General features: G+C 39.7%; 3 protein-coding genes and 2 non-coding genes across 6 annotated transcripts; 2 read left to right on the forward strand and 3 right to left on the reverse strand.

Moving 5' to 3' along the window:
• Positions 1-265: 265 nt before the first annotated feature.
• mrs2 (magnesium transporter MRS2) lies at positions 266-13,184 on the reverse strand. 2 transcript variants are annotated; one of them, XR_001962006.2, is made up of 13 exons: positions 12,287-13,184; positions 11,146-11,210; positions 10,975-11,011; positions 10,538-10,650; positions 6,623-6,784; positions 6,364-6,494; positions 5,918-6,034; positions 3,452-3,521; positions 3,035-3,117; positions 2,538-2,655; positions 2,034-2,147; positions 1,628-1,905; positions 266-995 (listed from the first exon to the last, which is right to left on the reverse strand). XR_001962006.2 is itself a non-coding variant. In XM_018686056.2 (12 exons), the coding sequence occupies exons 1-12, from the start codon at positions 12,621-12,623 to the stop codon at positions 1,846-1,848; spliced, it is 1,407 nt and encodes a 468-aa protein (XP_018541572.1). In that variant the 5' UTR covers positions 12,624-13,184; the 3' UTR covers positions 266-1,845. The 2 variants fall into 2 exon arrangements, 1 of the variants encoding a protein (XP_018541572.1); XM_018686056.2 differs by having other exon boundaries at positions 266-1,905.
• Positions 5,079-5,151, forward strand: trnar-ucg (transfer RNA arginine (anticodon UCG)). Its single transcript has one exon. It is a non-coding gene; the product is annotated as a tRNA-Arg (tRNA).
• Positions 5,634-5,706, reverse strand: trnar-ucg (transfer RNA arginine (anticodon UCG)). Its single transcript has one exon. It is a non-coding gene; the product is annotated as a tRNA-Arg (tRNA).
• Positions 7,214-10,280, forward strand: LOC108889547 (integrin beta-1). The gene is made up of 7 exons (XM_018686069.2): positions 7,214-7,393; positions 7,976-8,230; positions 8,416-8,626; positions 8,738-8,867; positions 8,995-9,301; positions 9,421-9,699; positions 9,921-10,280. Exons 2-7 carry the CDS (start codon positions 7,977-7,979, stop codon positions 10,123-10,125), a joined length of 1,386 nt encoding a protein of 461 aa, XP_018541585.1. The 5' UTR covers positions 7,214-7,393; position 7,976; the 3' UTR covers positions 10,126-10,280.
• Positions 13,185-13,882: 698 nt separating the features above from the next.
• Positions 13,883-17,363, reverse strand: LOC108889562 (uncharacterized). The gene is made up of 3 exons (XM_018686085.2): positions 17,132-17,363; positions 14,602-16,095; positions 13,883-14,401 (listed from the first exon to the last, which is right to left on the reverse strand). The coding sequence occupies exons 1-2, from the start codon at positions 17,208-17,210 to the stop codon at positions 15,551-15,553; spliced, it is 624 nt and encodes a 207-aa protein (XP_018541601.1). The 5' UTR covers positions 17,211-17,363; the 3' UTR covers positions 13,883-14,401; positions 14,602-15,550.
• Positions 17,364-17,697: the final 334 nt, after the last annotated feature.

Consider the following 17,697-nt stretch of genomic DNA (forward strand, 5'->3'; position numbering starts at 1 on the left):
CATGATGTTTAGCATGACCAGAATTACAGATAATTATAACTGATAGAGAGGGCTGCCCAGGGTGCACTGCTCCAGTGCATCAGCTAGTGAACTGCATTTTAAACTAAGTAGTAGGTATGTAGGTATGTCTCCCTCTACTGCAGAAGAATGGTTATGACAACACAAACTGCATCCAAGTCACACCTGAGGTGTCTCAATTACCTTGAGATGGGCAAAAATCAATTTGTATTGAAAAAAATGTGGTAAAAAAAGAAACATTTAGGAGGACAGTGAATATTTTCTTTATAGGCACTGAAAATAATACAGTTGGCAACAGTCAAAATGTGAAGGATTTAGCTGGACTTGTTAGAAATAATACACAATACTATAATATAATGATTTCCAACAGTTTTTGCTTAGAACTCCTGAAAATGAAGTCAAAGGTCTGCATGTCTGTCAGCTTTGACCAGTACATTTAAGGAGTATTTTTGGAGGTCTGAAGAGGTAAAATTTTTCAGCAATGCACAAGAGAAAAAACTGTTTTTTCTGCTTTTCTGTCCTGTCATGGCCAGCCAAGCTGAGAATCACCATTGACAGTGACAGTGATTTACAGTATAAGAGTTACTATAGTTTGCTTTGGGCTGAAGTACCTCAAAATAACAAAGAATACCAACAGCTTGCTGACCTGCATTTTTTTATTATTTATGGTACCTTGTGTATTTTAAAATGTTTTTATCTATGATTTTATTATCAGTATATTGTGTTGAATGTTGTTGTGTCCGTCCTGTTGCATTATGAGCTTACTAAGGCAAATTCCTGATACAATTAAGTTGACTTAACTCAGCTTTCATGAAAATAGGAACAATCATAATCATCCTCTTCAAAGCTCCATGTGTATTAAAACCCTTTAATTTTTGGGCAAATGTCACCTTGAGACACTCACAGTTAGTGAGACACTGACAAGAAAAACATAAATAACTGCAGAGGCAGCTCAGTCATTGTTCCACAGAAGTTATCTGAAAAAAAAAAATAATAATAATAATAATCCTGTTTCACTGCTTTTCATCAGTCATGCTGACAGTCACATTAGATACCAGGTTATCATTTGATAAATGTTCATCTTTTAGAGCATCAAGTGTTTTAAGAATAGTCCCTGCAAACAACCGACATGACATTGTGCACGGTCATTCAGTGACATGGCTTAGTGGGGCATTTAATGGAAGGAAGCCTGCGTTAACAATATTTACACCTGAGCTTTTCCTGCCTTGATGTTTCAAAATGTCTGCCATGAACCACTCATCTTAACAAGTGCAAAGTAAATAACTCTTTATAAACCTTAACAATAGACCTACACGTTCACATGGCTCCCATTTACTTAAATAATAGGATGTTTTTTTAATTCTGCACCTTATCTCACCTATGAAATGAGGAAACATACAACTGCATGTAATCATATTAGCTTGGTTATTATCATTTTCAGTTCCAGTACTGCATCTTGCCTACACATACACCCATAAAACCAGTTATGACAGAGAAGTACTCCCACATACTTCACCCACAGATATGAAATGAACAGATATGAAGGCATCGCATCTGAAATAACTCCAACACAGTGTGAGGATGATGGGGACTACAAAAGCACACATACTGTAACACAATGGCGTCTCTTGGCATTGGGATGCAGTCTTGATCTCTGCTGTAGGCTCATAAAACAATGAGGTGTGTTAAAAAAAACAAAACAAAACAAAAAAAAAACTGTCCAGCATTCGTAAAGAATCTGGGAGGTTGAGGGCAATAAAACAAGCGTCTTTAAAGCTGCAGAGTCTGTTTGAGGTCTGTGGCAGTTTACAGAGCGGAGGTACAACTTCATCTGACTCCTGATCTGATGTCTGATGCTTTCAGATTTCTCTTCCAAACTGGAGGGATCTGTGTCACAAAGAGGAGAAATGACACTTATGACTTGATCTTTAGCCCCTCACTCACTTAAATAAAAATTATGATCAGCAAATTACAGTATATCAGGCCTTTGGTGTGTCTGTGTGTGCGTGCATTACTAGTGAGGGTATTGAAGGCTCTAGATGTCGTCCCAGAAATGACAGCAGTCGTCTCCATATCAGCCCGCTGCCCAAGAACATGAAGCCCGTTACCAGCCAGAAGACACGTGGATCCTGGAAATAAAAACCAGCGGAAAAACACAAAAATATATGCAATTATAAATACACAAAAAGGTACAGTCTGCAGATAAACATAACTGGATACACATACGACAAATACACAAGGGGGAAACATAATTAACATACAAACTCAATAATTTAATTAAACAGCACCACATCAGAGTCTTTTTCTGTAAAATGTATAAAACAATCATTAACGCGCATTAGATGCTGTCTAAATCCAAAGTTTTGTCTTTAACTTGCCGACTTTATTGGACGGTCAAAAAGTCAAAGGCTTGCATATATAAAACTAGGACAAGCACGAAAATCCTCAATTTTGAGAAGATGTAAACAGCAAATACAATAATCAATACCCTCAAGTGATTGAATTCAGGAAGCTCTCACCTCCTCGAAGCACGACGTTAAATTCATTCCAAAGGCCACTCCTATCAAGCCAAATAAGGAAAGGGAGAAGGTACCCATAGTCAGCTGCAGGTTTAGACGCATCATCACGTTACGATGGCTGAAATAAAGCAGACAACAAAAGTAGAGCCAATGAAGTCGTTTTGTTTCAAAAGGAATTCAAATATCTCTTATGAGTGTGGCTTAATCATTTTCTTTGAATCTAAATTCAGTCAGAGTGAGGAAAATTTCACAACAACCACACACATCATAAGGTGTAATATTATCAAAACAGTTAATAAAATATTATATAAATAAATATTATATTATAAAATAGTCTACATAAAGTGCAAGTGGCAGTTAAGAGGCAGTTCCACTTAGAGGCCTTAAGTTTGTTGTGTTGTAAGTTATCCAAAAAAATATGCATACACATACTGTGTCTATATGTATTGCACCCTGTGTGTGTGTGTGTGTGTGTGTGTGTGTGTGTGTGTGTGTACCTGTCCAGATTGATAAAGATGACACTCTCAGAGTCGTCAATCAGCCCTTTCAGCTCTCTGGCCTTGTTCCCCAGCTCCTCAGCCTGTATGGAGCAGGTCACTATCACTGTATGAACACTTAGCTACATTCAATACTCGCTCACTGTATATTACACATAGATGACATTTAACATTGTATTTCATTGTTTTCATATTAAAACAAACAGGTGCTAGCAAATAAAAATGTTTCGATGAAGACAGTTTGAACATTTCCTCCATCTATAATTCTGCTTCAGAGGAGTCAGTGCACCATAGTGCAAAATGTCTAGACATACATACATACATATATATATAAATATATATTTTAAACACATTTTAATGGTAATTATCAATGTGTAAAACACATCAATGTGTAACTGTTAGTTAAAGTTGCACTACCTGCATGTAGTAATTCTCCAGTAACAGTTCCATCTCCTCAGCATGGTCAATGCCCAAACTGCTCTCCTCACTAGAAAGGCAGAGAGACAGTTATATTTTCATAAAAGACCTGGTAGTTTTCAAAACTTTCAGCAATCAGTATGACCACTGACCAGACAAGAAGTCTTTAAATATCATATCCAAAAATCAATAGGCCTCATATAAGAACATACCATTATCCTAAATCTCTCTAACTTTTCACTTCTTTTTCTTTTTTCTTCTATGAATGTTTCAAGCCTGTCACTCAGCTTGACACGATGGATACCACCTTTTTATGTGAAGGTGCTGCAGAACACAAATATCACCCAAAGAGTAAAAGGAAAAATTTCAAACCAACCATATTTCAAATTCTGCTGTGTGAAAATAAACAGGCAATAAATGGAAAATAATGAATGTAAGAGTTAAGCCCTGCCGTATCAGAGGATCCGAGACAATTAGAAAATAATACAGCTCATCTTATCAGCCCTGCACATATTACTAGGGCTGGGTACCGAACTTCGGTTCTTTTAAGGCACCGACCGAAATGCTTCGATACTACCCGGTATCGAAAGATGCTTTGTTTTTCGGTGCCAGGTTTCGATACCAAGGAGTTAATCACGTGATCAAGATCTGATAACGCTGCCGGTGATTGGCTGTAACTTTACACGGTAGAGGCATGCAGGAAAACTACTTACGTGGTTACGCCCACAGACGGGGTTCACGTGTATCTGTGTTGTGAACTACTGTGAGTGTGTGTGTGTGTATGTCTCGAAGTGGTTAAAAAAATACGACCGAAGTCAAAAGTGTGGCTCCATTTTAGCAAGACTAATGCCAATAGTGCGCAATGCAATATTTGCAAAAAGGAAAGACATCGTTGCTAAGGCAACACGACCAATTTGATGAAGCATTTGAACGTGCACGGAATCAATTTACGAGCAGAAAGTTGTTCCGTGTTCAACTGCACGAAGATTTCAAGGTCCTTAGTATGCAGCAGTGAGCATTAGACACTGAGTATTAGTCACTTGTTCTTTTGCACTCACAGTTCTTTTGCACTGAAAATTATTTGTTGTATATTTTTATGTTAGAAAACTGCTTTGAGTGGGAAAAAAGAAAAATAAAACTCAATATTTGTACTGTAATATGTAATGTAATTTTCTTTGTAACAATTGATTTGATAAAACTGGTATTGAAAAATATACCTATTGAATCGAAGTCAAGGTATTGGTATCATATTGAAAATTTTTAAACGATACCCAGCCCTACATATTACAGAAATAAAGTATTGATGGTTGATGGTTAAATGCTAAAAAATGTCTTGCTGAAGCAAAACACTTCATAAAACTTGAAAGAGTGGTGGACAAAGCCATGAAGCCAGAGAGAATCAACAGTAGGTGATGACGGGCCTTATGACAAAGGATGTTTCCCTGACAGCAACTGTCATAAAAGTCCTGAGACAGCTATATAAGTTGTCTGGGAAAAAAATAAACTAAAATACAATTTTAAAATTTAAAATATGTATTGTGGTTCAACAGAAACCAACAGGTAATCTGGCCAAGAAACAATGTGGCCCCAGCCTCACACTGATTAGCATTAAGGGTTATTTGCAAGTGACCGCGTGGCCTAATGGATAAGGCGTCTGACTTCGGATCAGAAGATTGAGGGTTCGAGTCCCTTCGTGGTCGTGTTTAGTTTCCCTTTGATTGTGTGTCTGTGGTTTTTCCATGATTTGCTTTCTCCCCTGCTTAAACTTTCAGATTCCTTTTTGGGCTCACTTTAATATTTTCCTAATTTTATGAGAATTGTTTATGAACATGATTTTGAACTGAAATTTATCTGTGATTTCTCTGTCTGTGAAATATTGTTTTGGCAAACAAATGCTTTATGATGATATATTTTGTCACAATCATCAAAAACTCAAGTTTAATTTGTGAGAAATGTAAGGATTACCACTTACATCCTTCTCTACATTGTAGGTTTCAATAACGTCAGACAAAACAAAAATATACTAAATATATAAAATATAGTAAAAACAAAAAAGGGTTAATTTGCTATTCTGATTATTTTTAGACACAGCAAAACACCTGATCATAAATCCATCCCTAAAGCAGGGTGATCCACAAAACATGGAAAAACCACAGACACACAATCAAAGGGAAACTAAACACGACCACGAAGGGACTCGAACCCTCAATCTTCTGATCCGAAGTCAGACGCCTTATCCATTAGGCCACGTGGTCAGATGAAAAGGAGGAACAATACTCACCAGTGCCTGGGCAGGGTCACACATTATTTGAAAGGAAGGGTAAACAGATTTCAGCCCCTTGGGGGATCAATAAAGTCTTATTCTTTCTTATCTTTCTGCAGCCACTGACTGGGCCTTTAAATGAGCTTTTAAGAGAACTGCTGTTAGTATTAATCTAAGTGTATGTGAGTGCATGTGTAACATACAAAACTCTTGGGTCTGTCCACTTGGTCAGACAGAGTTCTTCAATCATCTCGTCCTCATCCAAAATCTTCAGCAAGGAGTCCTTAAAAACCTTTATGTCTGTTTCCAACTCTGATAAACTGTCAGAGGTACAAGAGAGACAGACAAATTATACACACAATTAGGTCTAACGCTGCCACAGTGGTAAATATAGTGCACATGTTGTTGCTCAAATTGTATACATTAATTACATTTGACTAAATTTGAGGATCCAAGGATAAAAAGTAGTGACTTAAAAATTAAATAGAGATTCTTAAAAGATAAAAACCGAGTTGCTAAAATGGAAAATATTATGGCAAAGAAGATAACTGGGTCAGTTATCTTAAAACAATCTTGTGCTTCAACTAATCCATCCTCGCTCATAGGAGCATTTACAAGCCAAGTCAATGTGCATGGTTATGTGCTTTACCTCTTGCTGTTCTGCAGTAGAATATGCAGTTTAGTTCTATCAGCAGAAAGGATTTTAGGATCCACCAGGGATTCCAATACGTCCAATATTACTGGTTCAACTTCATTCAGCTGGGTTTGTAGAGTGTTAACCTATTGATACACAAAGATGCACATATGTGCAAGCGTTCATGTTATCTTGAATGCGTGTCCTCAGTTTACAGAGAGGTACTATCTGGGCTGGAACATGCTTAAATACATAGAGACACACAGTGTTTCACCTTGTGCTGCAGTATGGCCTCCAGTGCTCTGAACTCAAAGGGCAGAGAGTGTGTCTGTGATATTAGTTGAGGGGCGAGCTCCAGCACCAACCAGCGCTCCAATCCCAGACCACGAAAATCCAACACCAAGAGGGACTGCGGGGTTATGATGGCTTTCAGGGACTGTGGAGAGACAAGGGGGAGGGTGGAGGTTACATTTGAAAGCAGTGAAACATGCACTTTCATCACTAATAATGGAAGCTTAAACCAAATACTTACATGTTCATTCAGATTTTTAAGCCATTTGTGAGGGAACAGTGTGTATAGAGGGGAGTGGAGGGTGAGGGTCCTTTAAAAAAATGACTCAAAGTTTGAAATCACCTAAATTTCCTCAGCATCAGATGTGTAGCTTTTTAGTAATAGGCTTATCTATATAACATTTAATATCTTGACATGTCTGTGCATCTATGGCTGTGTATGAAGATCAGCATTTGGAAGACTACAGGCCCAACAGCTGACCGATCCGAATATTTGCAGTGAGAGACCTGATTGAGAAACTCTTGTTGTGGACTTTAGCACATACTGATCTGCTGCAACTGCAATTCTGTTTGCTCTCTTAAGGCACAGCTGGATACTAAACACAGCCTCATCAATAAGGATCAGTGATCACATTCTGCATCCTGGGTGTCGAGGAGCATTCACACACATCCAGCGCATGACCGAAGCCTGTAAACGTGCCACACTCAGCTGAGGCAGACACAGCTACAGCACAGAAAGCCTACAATTCTTCAGGTAATGTACATGCTACTAGACAAACTACATATTACTGGAGGCTACCTGATGCATCCATCGCATACCTCTTATGTTTGTTTACTTGTTTGTCTTGCTAATGGACATGATCTTTTTTTCTGTCCTTGTTGGAAAGGGATGTGTCAGTACATGGGGTATTCAAACATTTACATCAATTCAAAATCAATCAATCAAATCTTGTATTGCTTTCAAAATGGAATGAAATACAAACAGGCCTGACTCCAGGCCTGCATCTTCACTGCTTAGGAGTCTAATAAAGTAACAGCATTTGTTGTATTGTGCTAATTTATTTCTCTATTTCAATTTTAAATGTGACCAATTAAACAGAACATGTGAGGCTATTAGAGAAACATGAGCTTACATTGCCCATGTGGGAAGAAAAAGGCAAGGAAGGGGGAAAAAAAAGATAGCCGGAGAATTTGTTATATTACTATAAGTCTGCCTACTTATCATATATAACAGATTTTTTTTTTTGCTTAAATCTTTTATTTAATAAAAAATGATAACTGATGAATAAATTACTACTCTCCAGAACATCATCTTAAAGTTTTGCTGTACCTGCAGGATGGCTGTGAAGCTGCTCTGTCTCAGCCTGCTGCTGGCTCTGTTGTGTACCGGCTGGACTAAACAACAAACATGTCTCCTGTCTGCCTCAAACTGTGACGAGTGCATCCAGTCTGGCCCGGAGTGCGCATGGTGCACCGCCCCTCGTTCCGACGTCCGCTGTCATACCTCGAAGGGGCTTCGGAGAGCAGGCTGTCATAAAAGTTATGTGTATAACCCTCAGGGCGCTGTGCAGGTTGTTAAGAATGACAGCAGGTAAGTTCCCTAGTAAGGTCCACTATGAAACCCTTGACACTGTCTTATCAGATTAAATCACAGAGAAAAAAAAATAACAAAAAACAGGGAGGGCAACACCGATATGCAGCAAATTACCCTCAACAGTGATAACAATGACTTCTAAGCTTTTTATCTTCTTGCTGGCGACTACTGAACTTCTGCAGCACAGAGCCAGCAGTTGCCAAGACTTTGCTGCTCCAGCCCCAGGAGCTTTCCCTCCGTTTGAGGCCGGGTGTGAGCCAGTCCTTCCCTCTAACTATCACCATGCCTACAGACCAGCCTGTCCAAGAACTGACTATGGACATCAGCAATGTACCAGCAGGAGTCAACATCACATTTAGTAGTATCACGACCGGAAACCCCCTACTCATACAGGTTAGTGAAATTAAAACTGACATATCTGTACAGGACATTATGAAAAACAGGTTTTGATCATAATTTTTAACACTTAGAAATTATTGTAATAATCAATCCTCTGTTCTCTAGGTGAACGTGGTGGCCGCCCAGTGTCCTGGTAAGAGTGATGACTCAAACCAGAACAGGACTGGGCCCTGGTCCAGCCTTATCACACCCAGAGGCTTTTCACTGAGTGTGATGTTAGAAATAACTTTAGAGTGTGAGTACAACCACAGAACCATGCTATAATACAAAAGGTGATTAAAAAAGCCCCAACACAATGAGACACAATGACAAAAATGTTGTGGGGAAAAAACAAACAAATACATTTAATTTGGTTTTTCTAGGTCAGTGTGACTGCATTAGAAATCGTGAGGAAAACAGCCCCACCTGCAGTGGCCACGGAGCTCTGTTGTGTGGCCAGTGCGCATGCTACGAGTCTTACATTGGACAAAACTGCCAGAGGGACACTGATTCATTTTCTTCACCACACGAAGACTACTGTCGCTCAGGCCCAAATGCCCCAGTGTGCAGTGGCAGGGGGCAGTGTGTGGAGGGCTTCTGTGAGTGCGAGATGCGAGCAAACCCGGAGGAAAGATACAGTGGACGATTCTGTGAGTGCAGCAACTTTGACTGTCCTTACCAGAACAACAGGTATGACATGTGATAACTGGAACTCTGAATTTGCTATGCCGCACTGTTTTCCCTTTTTAACTCTGTGTGATTACAGAGATTGATTTATATATGTAAAGAATACAATTTATACCCAACAGAGTATGTGGAGGCCATGGGAAGTGCATGTGCGGACAGTGCATTTGTGATGACGACTGGACAGGTGAAGACTGCAGCTGCTCATATGAAACTGCCTCCTGCATGGCAACAAACCAGCAGCTGTGCAACGGTAAAGGGATGTGTCAGTGTGGAGTATGTAAATGTGAGCCACCGTATGCAGGGCCAACCTGTGAGAACTGCCCCACTTGTGAGAACACATGTGTCAAACACGCAAAGTGTGTGGAGTGTCGCGCGTTCGGGATGGGAGAGAAGAGGGACAGGTAAGAACTGGTTGCTTTTAATGCAGGGTGTAATGATAAAATGAGATGGGGAATTAAAGTTTCTTTAGATGGAGGCTGATGTTAAGCACATTTGTTTTATTTTAAAACATTAACCAAAGTCCTAAACTCAAACCAAATACAATCTGATTTTAGCATTACAGTGGCTAAAATGACTAATTCAGATATTCTTGAATTGACTGTGTTCTCTCACTCGGCATCAGGTGTGACCAGGAGTGCAGCTACCTCAGCGTGACAATGGTGGACACCAAAGATGATCTGCCTCAAACAGGAGGAACTACAGCACTCTGTTTAATGATCAGCCCTGAGGACTCGTGCATCTTCTATTACACCCTCTCACGCACATCCTCCAGACAACAGTCAACTGTGGCACGAGCTAGAAAGTGTAACTCTAGAGGGCTTAAGTAATCAGCTGCCAGAGGGAGGAGTGCGTGATGAAAGGTGTCCCACTTAAGTCCAGATTATTTTCCCTTTATTGAGTTTTAGTTTGCTACATCTAGTTTTAATGATTATTTTGTTGTGGAAAAATAAGCAAATAAAATAATGTATAACCTTGAAAACAATGTAATGATATTATACCTTCACAAAACTTAGGGGCCTCACATATTTTTCCAGTTTTCATTATTTTACTGCACTTTGCCATTCACGTGGCGGAATCATGTCTCATTTACTATTTACTGAATGCCTGAGGTTTAAAATGGAGCTGTAGTGAGTGCTGCACTGAAGTGTAATGCAGAACATTTAGCATATTAGTGGCCGTTAAAGAAAAGTATTATTATCAAGTTTGTTTCATGAAGACAAAGACAAAAAGAGAGCATACCTCCATTCGTATGATAATGCAGTTGTTTCTCGCAGTGAGGCTGGTGCTGTGCTGAAAGCGAAGGTCTCGGGCCTGAAGACTCAGCTCCTGGCAAAGCTCTGTTTTCTTCTTCTCTGTAAGAGAAACAAATAAAAGACTCCAGTAAGGGGGGGGGGGGGGTAATGATACAGGACGAGACTCTACACCAATAGCAGAGGTTATAAGACATCTTATTTACTGCTTTCAGCATGTTCTTTATAAAACAGAAAAGAACAGTGTGAGGGAGCTAACATAAACCATTTGGGGATGTTCACACCACAGGTCATAGCAGAAGTAACACAGCAGTGATGAGCAACAGTACTATTGTGAATGGCTAAGATTAAAATGTGTACTCTGGTTACTCTCATTAAGTAAAAGACAGCAAGCAAGTCAGATTAGATTAATCTTCCAACACTCACCAAATGATGTCACATTCCCCTCTTGGTCAAACTTCATCTGTGAGATAAGTAAAAAAGAAATTGATTTCTGCATCAGTTCCACCAAAAGCTCCTTAGATTAAACTTAGTATTAACTACTGTTCAGTAACCACTGAAACATTTTTGGCCAACTGCCCTTTGTACATCTCTTACCACTACAAAAGTTGGAGGCACGCTGGAAAGAGGAGCATCTGTCACTCTGTGGCGGATAAAGGACACTGTTCAAAGAAAAGACAAAATGAAACCACACGTGAAGGAAATGTTTCACATATAAAGCTACATAAAATTCAACTACAGAGTTTTAAAGACTGCAAAAAGGTTCTAATAAGACCCTAACATTGTTATTACAATAGCTTGACAATCATGTACTTATTTTAGATGTTAAATCACAGTGATGTTAATGGGCTAATTGGCTGCAGTTTCAAGGGATTGTGGAGAAACCTACACCTCTCAGTGATCTGTGTCCCATTTCAGTTGGCCAAGAGCATTTGGGCAAATTAGCATTTATAATAGAGTGACACAAAAAAAGGGCAAATGCACTGAATGTTGACACTGAAGTGCAGTGAAATGACTGATGCATATCTAACCTGCAAAATTAGATTCATCATTACTGTACATTTCAATGTACATCTATCAGGGTTCAGCAGTTCTATCAGGTTTCATTGTTAGTACTGTACATAACACAAAGCAGTATGCAAGACATTGTTACAGTAGGTAGAAACAGGTATGCAGATGTCTTAATTACAAATTTATCATAACTGATTCAATGACAAAGGTTGACAGGTCTGTGCTATAGTATAAATGATTCATCAAATTTCTAATATTCCTCTACAAAAACAATCTACAATCAGTCATCTCCAGTTAAAATAAACAGACTACAGCCTGAGTAATACTGAATCTTTGACAAATACCAAGATCACTACTGATATCAATAGTTGAGAATGTTTCGTTATTAAGGAGTTGTGACTGAGATATGTACAATACACTTCTCAGTACCCTCTGGTGGACAAACTATGCAATAAAACGCTTGTTTCTAAATAACCTCCAACATACTTACATGTCTGTACGGCAAAAAACTTGTTACTTACCCACAGACACACACGCTGATGCCAGTATACCTGTGATAAACTAATACCAGTGGATGACATGTATTAAGATATGCTCACACTGTTAGAAGCTGTGCAGTGTAGGATCAACATAAGTCATATTAATTATTACCTGTGTGAACCACCTGTGATTGTGAGATCACCTCTTGTCAGAGTGCTTCTAACTAACTCGATTATCTCATGCTTACCAGGCCATGTTGCACCTCCTTGCAGCAGGTTCTCCTTTCTCACCGCAACAGACTGAGGTTTTCTGAGTTGACACCTTGAACCACTATCACTGTAGCTCCTGCTACACGAAGCCAGTTCTGTATTTCCAAGCGGCACAGTGTACTTAAGAGTTCGAGTCTCACCAAGTCCTGAGGAAAAAGCACTGGCAGAACCGAAAGGTCGCTTTGGGTATAAGTTCCCACTAAATGGCAGATATCTCCTGGTGCAGTTCATACAGGCAGCCAGCAGCACTCTGTGAAGTTTCATCTCCACACCGCCCCAACACACAGCCTTGGCGCAGACTGCCATTGGTGGCATTGGAGAGCTGATGTTCAGCTCAGATGCGGACACAGCTTGAAATATAGGTGGAAAGCTCTGAGTGTGTAAAATCCTTGAGTTATCTCATTGGTGGTCCCTCAGTTCCCACCAGCTGTTAGCCAGTCCAGAATCTAGATCCGATTCAATAATGAAAAACCCTCGCATGATAGTTAAGAGTAAGAGCTAATGTTGGTTTACACGGTCTCACGTAAAAGAGGTCACACGCTGTCTTAGCTCGGAGACTTTCTAACTTTCCCCACGGTGTTTTCAGAAGTGCTGTGCGGCTCTCTCGTGTTATGCTAGTTACGTTAGCTGACAGCACCAGGGACAGCGTGTGCTCTCAGTAATTACCCATTTTAAACTGGTAATGACAGCGAGCGAAGACACCAGCAACACAAGTCAGTCACCCGCCGCTAACTACAAACTGTCCTTTATCAACGCATACGGCTGCGTTTTAGTCCGAAAACGCAGTTCTTCGGGTTAGCAAGACGGAGGGAAATACATCTATGGGGGACAGAGGCAAGAGCACTGTGTCTAACCACAATGCACCGCGGTGACGAGGACCGACTGCCAAAGATCGTCTATACAGAAGTGACTCTCTCCCACCAATTATATTGACAGTAATAACATGTTCTGCTGTATGTCCTATAATATGTGCTATTTGGAATATTATTCATATAAATCTTGAAAGAATTCAAGGATACAGTAATAACCATTTTAACTGAAACTATAAAATGTTTGTATGTTCATGTATGTTTCTGTATTTACTGAGAATCGGGTGGTCAACCTAAAACTGAAACATTTCCATAAAAGTTTACTGGTGTGGTCATGTCATTGTTTTTCAAGCTCACCAACACACAGCTCAGCTAACAAAAATGATTTTCAAAGTTTTTTATGATTAATATTTATGTGATACATGTGAGGAAGAATCACACTAATATCTGATCATTTGAGTGTTTTCATGCTGAAACCATCATGTCATGAACATGTACAGATAGTGGATGTACTAGAACATTATACTGTTAGTGTTTTAATATATAAACACATAATGTTCATGTATAATAACAATCAAGTATGTCATCAAATGTTTGCCAGCTCAGCAGAACATCAGTAGAATATGAGTCTAGTGTTGTGTTCAGTTATAAGCCATCAGTAGAAACAGTAGATGAAAAATGTCTCTGGCCTGATTATTCAAACTGGGTAGGTGATCTCACAGAACACAGTAACATTTCAGATGTGATTATTTTATTGAATTCATCATCAAACCAGTCAAAAAAAGTAAAAAAGTACAGAGAATAGTGCAGATTAACAATATGTGGACAAAGTTAATACCCTCATTATCTTTACAGTATTTTTTCATATTAATACTTAAACTATCTAAAATCAAACAGTACAAAGTTGCACTTGCACTTTCTTGAATGTAATACTTAAACAAAAGACAACAAATACTGTGTTAATCTGGGCATAAACAGTAAACATATATCTATAGTAACTACTGTATTCAGTGCAACAAAGCTAAATACTTTTAATCTCTCAGAATGAACTGTTTTCTCATTCAGTGTAAACTGTGTCTCTTTCTTGACTGTCTCGATTTCAGAGCAAAGAGATGGTGAAAGCCTCCTGTACGTGTGTGAGAGAAACTTCCCAACCCCACCAGCACAGGGGAAGCACATGGGGACAACCTCCTCTGTGCGGGTTGAGTCGGGACGCTCCTCCTCCTCTTGGCTGGTAACTGAAGAGGGTGGTGCTCCAGGAGTGCCAAAGACACAGAATGGTTCCTGCCACGTAAAACAGTCAAACATTTAATGAATAGTTTTAAACAGTGTAATTCAACCATTGCTTTGAAGGTAACTATTATATTATGTATTATAAACAATGGAATAATATTCAAGAAAGTTAATAAATGTAATCCACATACAGTATGTGTAACTTTAGCTTATTATGGTATTTTTGTAGTCTTAGTGAGGGGTTTACTTACTTAGCTGGGTGAAAAACAGGCGACCACCACTCTCCAGTTTGTTCTGTGGTCATCCATCCTTCTCATCTGGTCTGCAGCAAACATGTCCTTTCTGTTGTCATGAAAGAAAAAACACATAAAAGTATAACAGAGTGAGTGAGTAAGAGAAATAATCTCTGAGCTATTAAATAAGTAAACTAAAATTTGCAGGACACTTTTGTTAATGTTAACTTACCTCTGTATGGGTTCCTACAGCTTAGTTGAAACAGAACAAGAGAGTAAATGGGACAGTCCGACACTCATACTTACCTTTTCTCCCACATCATGTTATGAGCAATGGCCCATGTGATAGAACATTTTTTACATTACCTGCACATTGTTGTTTGTTTTGTTTTGTTTTTTTTTGTTGTTGTTGTTTTTTTTTCCAAGGGCTAGATGGGATATTTTTGCAGGGAGGTATTGAAGCATGCAGCAGTTCTGATTTTATATGTTCTCCTTGGGCTTGCTTGTCTTTGTTTTGAGTCCAAAGGTGTCCAAAGACTCTTAGTTGTCAGGTGACTCTGAACTGACTGAAGTGACTGAGCAAGAGTTGGTTTGAGTTCAGTCTCCTCCTGTCCACATGTTGAAGTGTGTTTGGGCAAGGCACTGAACCCAAAATTGCTCCCAATGTTTAGGCCAGTGCCTCGCATGTCGCGGTGTGTATGTGTGTGTGAAAATGTGTGTGAATCAGAGGCACATTGTAAAATGCTCTGGATAAAAGTGTTGTTGTAGGCTACTTGTAGTTTTGTCAGCTCTTCAAAATACAAATGAAAAATCTAACTATCAAATATGTATAAATAATCCCTGGCGCAAGATGCTACCTAGGGTGCTACCAACCTTGCCAGATGCAAAGGCTACCTGGGCCATCATCAGTTCTGCCAAATGCCAAAGTATTTACATTTGTCCAAACCTGCAACAGGGTGGTCAGACTCTAATCAGAGTCGCTGTCTTCAGCCCATCTTCGGAATCCAAAGGGATCGGGCCAGTGTCTCCTCCCTGTGAAGAATATGAGGCCTGACGTCGAAGGAGCTGAGTTCCTGTAGTCGTCTTCCCTGCTCCCGTTTGCGAAGAAGCTGAGGCCTAACGTCGAAGGAGCTGACTCCTCTTCATTCCTCCGCAGTCTCTTCATACTTACCTGCTCCATGTGGTTCTCCTCCCTGCTCCTCTTAGTGGGGTAGCTGAGGCCTGACGTTGAGGGAGCAGACTCTTCCAGGCTCCGGGAAACAGGAGCAGCGTCGGGCATAGGAGTGGGAACAGGGGTGGCGAGGGGAGCGCCAAAAGGAACCGGAGGGCCCATTCGTCGCCAATCCTCCCAAAAGCCGTCTGGTTGGAGCTGCTGGACGAGAGGGGAGCGGAAGCTGACGTCCTCAACATCGTCGACGTCAAGGTCTTCATCCTCAGTCATGGAGCCATACCCTGATTCAGCGCCGTCAGACCAGTCCTCGCCATCATCGATGTCCATCCGTTGATGACCACCTTAAAGACATTTAATTTAGAACAGATTATTGTACAGGGGTGTCTCAGTGTACAACACTCAATGTTTTGCATAAAGTTACATAGATTAATATAACATGCATTGCACATGCATCATCATGCACACTGAACCATGAGTACATTGATAAATTGATGTGCAACCAGCAACATTATCTAACAAACTACTGTAATTCTGCACAGACATAAAGAGTAGTTTGTATGAGTTGCAAATCATGGGACGTGCAGGAGACATTACAACCTGCACACAGGGTGCACACATGTAGTCCAGTTGTAAAACAAATTGCTCTCATCCTCACAAAAAGTACTAACCAGCTAAAAGCATTGTCAAAGTACACAACAGTTCAGGCTGAAGAAAACAGTCAGACATCTTCCAACTTAACGACACTGATATTTTGGAGAAATACTTGAACATGAGTTCATTTATTGTGATAAACTGTGTACATGAAGGTACGGGATGATGCGGTATAACATCCGAATATGATAAGTTAAGCTTTAAGAATCAAAACTAACTCAGGATCACACAGAACAACAGGGCCTGGTGTGTTTACATCTGTACGCGCTAACGTTCCTTACGTTCGGAGCTTAAAGCTCCATCGTTTCCATGGTGCACAAGAAAAACCTTTCAGCATTATATGAAATTTGGTCCAGTCGCCATCTTTTTCCAATAATTTCGATGCAACATTTAGACAATTTAATGCCCTCAAACCAAAATACCATTGTTTTCAAATCACTACAAGTTTTACAGTTAATTACTTCTACACCTTTCCCGGGGTATTTACGAAATTCTGTCCATCAAATAATAATTTTACACGAAGAAATCGTCGAATAAGTGTCTGTTTTCACCAAATTTGTCTTTTTCCCACAAGTTTAACGATAGTGTGAACTGTCCAACTTTAAATTAGCACTTTTAAACACTGATGAAACTTTTACGGATTTTAGGCAGTGAATCAATGAATTAATCATAAGCAAAATGACTTGTCACTTTAACAATGTAGAATAAATTTAAGTGTTATCTTACCCGCACGGATGTCGTCCAACTCGGGGGCGACTCCCCTCAGCAGGTGCTCCTCGAAGATCAGTGGTCGACTGAAGGCCATGTGTGACTCCTCGGTTTTCCACGATAGTTCAAAGATCCAGTAGTTTTGTTTTTCAACAAAGATGCGTTTTCCAGTAGTTTTTTCTCTCCGGGAATTCACTTCTCCAAGTGTTCGCTTTCCGCAGATAAAATTTTGCAACAGGTCAACTCGTGTCAAGATGCAAAAGGGGGAATCTAAACGATGCGCAGCCCTTATATACCCTCGCTTAGGTCACCGTTACGTTTCTTTTGGTGACGCACGTGCGTTCCTGTGCCTGAACAAGACATAGAAATATCATGCGTTATATCTTTATTATATTTAAGTGCATGTATTATTTATTATTTCTTCATTCACCACCTTACCATACCATGAGTTTTTTTTTTTTCTCATCGTGCCTAACTTTTAATGTTTTTCCCTTTTGTTTTCTTGGTTAAAATTGTCTTCCATATGCTGAGGCCAAAAATAAAATCTTCATTGTGTTTTACTCAAAATAAATCAGCAGGAAATC

This window comes from Lates calcarifer, linkage group LG15 (genome assembly GCF_001640805.2).
Source record: "Lates calcarifer isolate ASB-BC8 linkage group LG15, TLL_Latcal_v3, whole genome shotgun sequence".
Lineage (NCBI taxonomy): Eukaryota > Metazoa > Chordata > Actinopteri > Centropomidae > Lates > Lates calcarifer.

Bases quoted from the DNA above. Each gene is read 5' to 3' on its own strand.
- mrs2 (XM_018686056.2), bottom strand. From the start codon at position 12,623: ATGCCACCAATGGCAGTCTGCGCCAAGGCTGTGTGTTGGGGCGGTGTG. The intron at 2,148-2,537 runs GTGAGAGCTTCC...TTTTATTTCCAG, and splicing joins TAACGTCGTGCTTCGAGGAG to GATCCACGTGTCTTCTGGCT. The intron at 1,906-2,033 runs GTAATGCACGCA...TTTGTGACACAG, and splicing joins AGCCTTCAATACCCTCACTA to ATCCCTCCAGTTTGGAAGAG.
- LOC108889547 (XM_018686069.2), top strand. From the start codon at position 7,977: ATGGCTGTGAAGCTGCTCTGTCTCAGCCTGCTGCTGGCTCTGTTGTGT. The intron at 8,627-8,737 runs GTTAGTGAAATT...TCTGTTCTCTAG, and splicing joins GAAACCCCCTACTCATACAG to GTGAACGTGGTGGCCGCCCA. The intron at 9,302-9,420 runs GTATGACATGTG...TATACCCAACAG, and splicing joins TGTCCTTACCAGAACAACAG to AGTATGTGGAGGCCATGGGA.
- LOC108889562 (XM_018686085.2), bottom strand. From the start codon at position 17,210: ATGGCCTTCAGTCGACCACTGATCTTCGAGGAGCACCTGCTGAGGGGA. The intron at 16,096-17,131 runs GTAAGATAACAC...AATGTCTTTAAG, and splicing joins GTTGGACGACATCCGTGCGG to GTGGTCATCAACGGATGGAC.